At 47.7% G+C, this 3,227-nt stretch overlaps 1 protein-coding gene across 1 annotated transcript in view; it reads right to left on the bottom strand.

Moving 5' to 3' along the window:
* Positions 1-525: 525 nt before the first annotated feature.
* Positions 526-3,227, bottom strand: part of LOC103385467 (poly(rC)-binding protein 4-like) — a 12,676-nt gene continuing 9,974 nt past the window's right edge. Inside the window, exons 13-14 of the mRNA XM_008319368.3 lie at positions 2,832-3,001; positions 526-2,736 (exon numbers count right to left, since the gene is read on the bottom strand). Coding sequence (XP_008317590.1) covers positions 2,385-2,736; positions 2,832-3,001 — 522 coding nt within the window. The 3' untranslated portion in view covers positions 526-2,384. The remainder of the gene's footprint in view (positions 2,737-2,831; positions 3,002-3,227) is intronic.

Genomic DNA, 3,227 nt, shown 5'->3' with positions numbered 1-3,227 from the left:
ACTCCAGGTACGGTCTCACTCAGAGGAGGGGCTTCTTCTCGTCGTTGATGGAGGCTAGCCTGCGTTAGACGGATATAGCTAATATTTAAATGATTTGTTGTTTTCCTGGTTGTTGTTGTTGTTGTTTTGTTGCTTTGTTTTTTTTTCTTCAGGTGGATGTTTGTGTTTCTGTACATCAGGTTGTCAGGTGACCACACAACTTCTATTTTTGTATGTGAGATCATCAGTCGTGATCATCTTTCTGAACGCGTACCGAGGCAGGCTGCTGTGTACTGGAGTACCTGCTGTGTACTGGAGTACCTGCTGTGTACTGGAGTACCTGCTGTGTACTGGAGTACTACTGGAGTACTGTGTACTGGAGTACCTGCTGTGTACTGGAGTACCTGCTGTGTACTGGAGTACCTGCTGTGTACTGGAGTACCTGCTGTGTACTGGAGTACCTGCTGTGTACTGGAGGGCTTTTAAGACGACGGTGACGCGACCCCGGTTCTGTCGGTACGACAGGACTTCTCAGTGTAAATTCTGTTATTGTACATACGGCGTTATTGTGAAATATTTTTGAGAATAATTCCGACCCTCTCCCGTTGTTCTGTGTATATACATGTACTCAGAGATAAATGTACTTGATAAATATCTATAATGAGTGTTTGAAAAAGGACAAATTCATCAGACTGTGGCTGTCCCCGGCGTCTTCTCATATAAATACTTTCTACACTTTTCAGTGTGCTTTTCTGTACATATGGTATTAGCATGATCAAACATCGTTTGGTTGTGAAAGTGGTTTTCCTACTCCCGTAACTGCTGTGGTATGGAATGCCAAACATTAAAGACAATCTTTTATCACTTCCAATGCTTCCCTCCTTACATTTGACGTGGAGAATGAACCCGTAGGGGGCGCTGTTTCTCACTGATTACTGCATCTCCAAGTAAAGATAATGTGTTGGTTTGCGTGTGAAGTCGCTCGGTCGATCAAGTGGTATTAGGGCTCCCTCTGGTGGTACATGTGGAAACCTGATCGTGAAGGTGAGCCACGTTATTGTTAAAAACTGCAGTGACGTATTCCTCTGTGGGTCAGTGTTTGGTTTTCGAACTACAGCACCACTGGTGCACCGAGGGGGGCAGACGTGAGCACACCCGCTGCTTATTACTGCTGTTCTTCTTCCGAAGAGACAGGTGGCGCTAGTTAGCCATAACAGGAAGTCAAGTGTCCTGTAGAGGTCCGCCGGTCCATTCATTTGTAGTCACTAATTTACTGAACTGTTGAACAAGTCGTTCTTTTCAGACGGAGTGCTTCACTGACATACTACCTGTATGACAGTCATAACAATAATACCAATAATAATAACAACAATAATAATAATATTTCATAGCATTGATTGAGTTTTAACTGACAGCGTAGAGCACGGTGATATTTACTGAACATCAATGGTGTTTTTCTTTTATTATTATTATTTGATAACTTGTTCAAATGACTAAATTCTGATTGATGAACAAACCCTCCTGCAGTACCTCCATAGATCCAGTAGGCGTCGCAGACCCTCTGCCCTGGAGTGCAACGTTGCTGCGTTGGATTCTGATGAAGATATTGATAATATTGATAGATAATCCTTTAGGAAATCGTTGTGATTTATTTTGGTACAGCGTGATCAGTCCGAGTGACACAGTACAGTGTGACGTACACTTCCACGTGTTGTTATCGTTTGGGTTGTTGGTTAAATGCCCGTGTCTGCCTGAGTGAAGCAGCAGCTGGAACCACGGGCGTCATCCTGCAGTGTTTGTAGGAAAATAAAAATAACCTGCGGTCGACGCTGCCTGCTGTTGTGCTCACTGTCTCCCCCTGGCTGTGAGTCAGTGTGAGAGCACCGCCTGGTGATGACGTGTCTCCTGTACGAGTGAAATAAAAACTGCTTTCATGTCAGGAAACAAAGAGCTTTAATAATTGAAACAATAGTTATAAATAAAGATTAAACAAGCTACGTTTAAATCAAAATCCAACAAAACGAACAGAATATTGAACAGTAAAGAACATTAAAAAAATGTACAAATTTTCTAAAAAACTTTGAGGCAAACATAGTCATAGTATAAAAGCATCGTGGAGTAGAGCTCAGTTTGTCCTCGGAATATAATTTACAAATGTACTGAAGGATAAATACTGAGAACTGATCTCTGACTTGAGAAATATGTAAACCTCCTCAAACAGCTGTTCAGAGATGATGACGATGATGACGATGATGATGATGATGATGATCAGTAACGACAGACGTCTTCGTCCAGGTCTGCGTTGGTCTCTTCTCTGGTAGTGCATCACAGATTAAAGTCTAGAGCGCTGCTGCCGTGGGCGTGGCTACATCAGGCTGCGGTGGAAGAACACTTCCTCCTCCACGTCAGTAGGGGGCGAACTTCTGTCTCTCTGGCTTTTTGATGCAATTTGCTGAGGAGATTTTGGCGGTGTAGGCAGCCAGAGTGGTGTGAGAGGGGGTGGGGGGGGCTGCCACGGTGGGGGCGGGGCTGGAGGAGAGAGTCAGGAAGGGGACGGACTTCACCCCCAGCAGGCCTGACAGGGACATGGCACCGTACGGACCGCTGGTCAACACGTGACCCGGGGTCAGTGTGCTCAGAGCAGCCAGAGTGGGAGTGGGGGAGGCGGCGGGGGAGGCCGGCTGGGTGAAGGCCATGTTGATATCGACCGGCGCCGCCACGGTGGCGGCCTGGGCCGTCGACTTAGCCGTCTCCAGACTGGGGGGGACGGGGGGGGGGGACAGACGGGACAGACGGTTTAGAGGACGTGCTGTGATTGGCTACAGCGGTCAGACACACGGCGTGGACCTTACCAGGAGGTGATGAGGTAGTGGGCCAGGTTGATGCTGACCAGCGTCCCACTGATGGTGACGTGGCGGTCGCTGGTTCCGTCCAACTGGCTGCCAATCTTGATCTGAGCTCCTGAGACCTGACGGATCTCGTTGATCTTGGTTCCCTGACGTCCGATGATTGAGCCGATGAGCTGAGCAGAACAGACGGGGGGCGGGGTCAGTCAGTTTGATTGACAGCTGAATAACTGTGTGTGTGTGTGTGTGTGTGAGTCGATTCATCTCAGACTAATGGAAAACCAGATGTACATGATATTATGGTCTGTTGACCAGAGTGTTGTCAGTACTGCGATCAGAGGAGCTAACCCACAGCAGAGACCCTACAGCGGGGGGGGGGGGGGGGGGTTTGTGGGGGGGGGG

The sequence above is a fragment of the Cynoglossus semilaevis genome, chromosome 10 (genome assembly GCF_000523025.1).
Source record: "Cynoglossus semilaevis isolate Cse_v1.0 chromosome 10, Cse_v1.0, whole genome shotgun sequence".
Taxonomy (NCBI): Eukaryota; Metazoa; Chordata; class Actinopteri; order Pleuronectiformes; family Cynoglossidae; genus Cynoglossus; species Cynoglossus semilaevis.
This window is presented reverse-complemented; position numbering and strand designations above follow the sequence as displayed.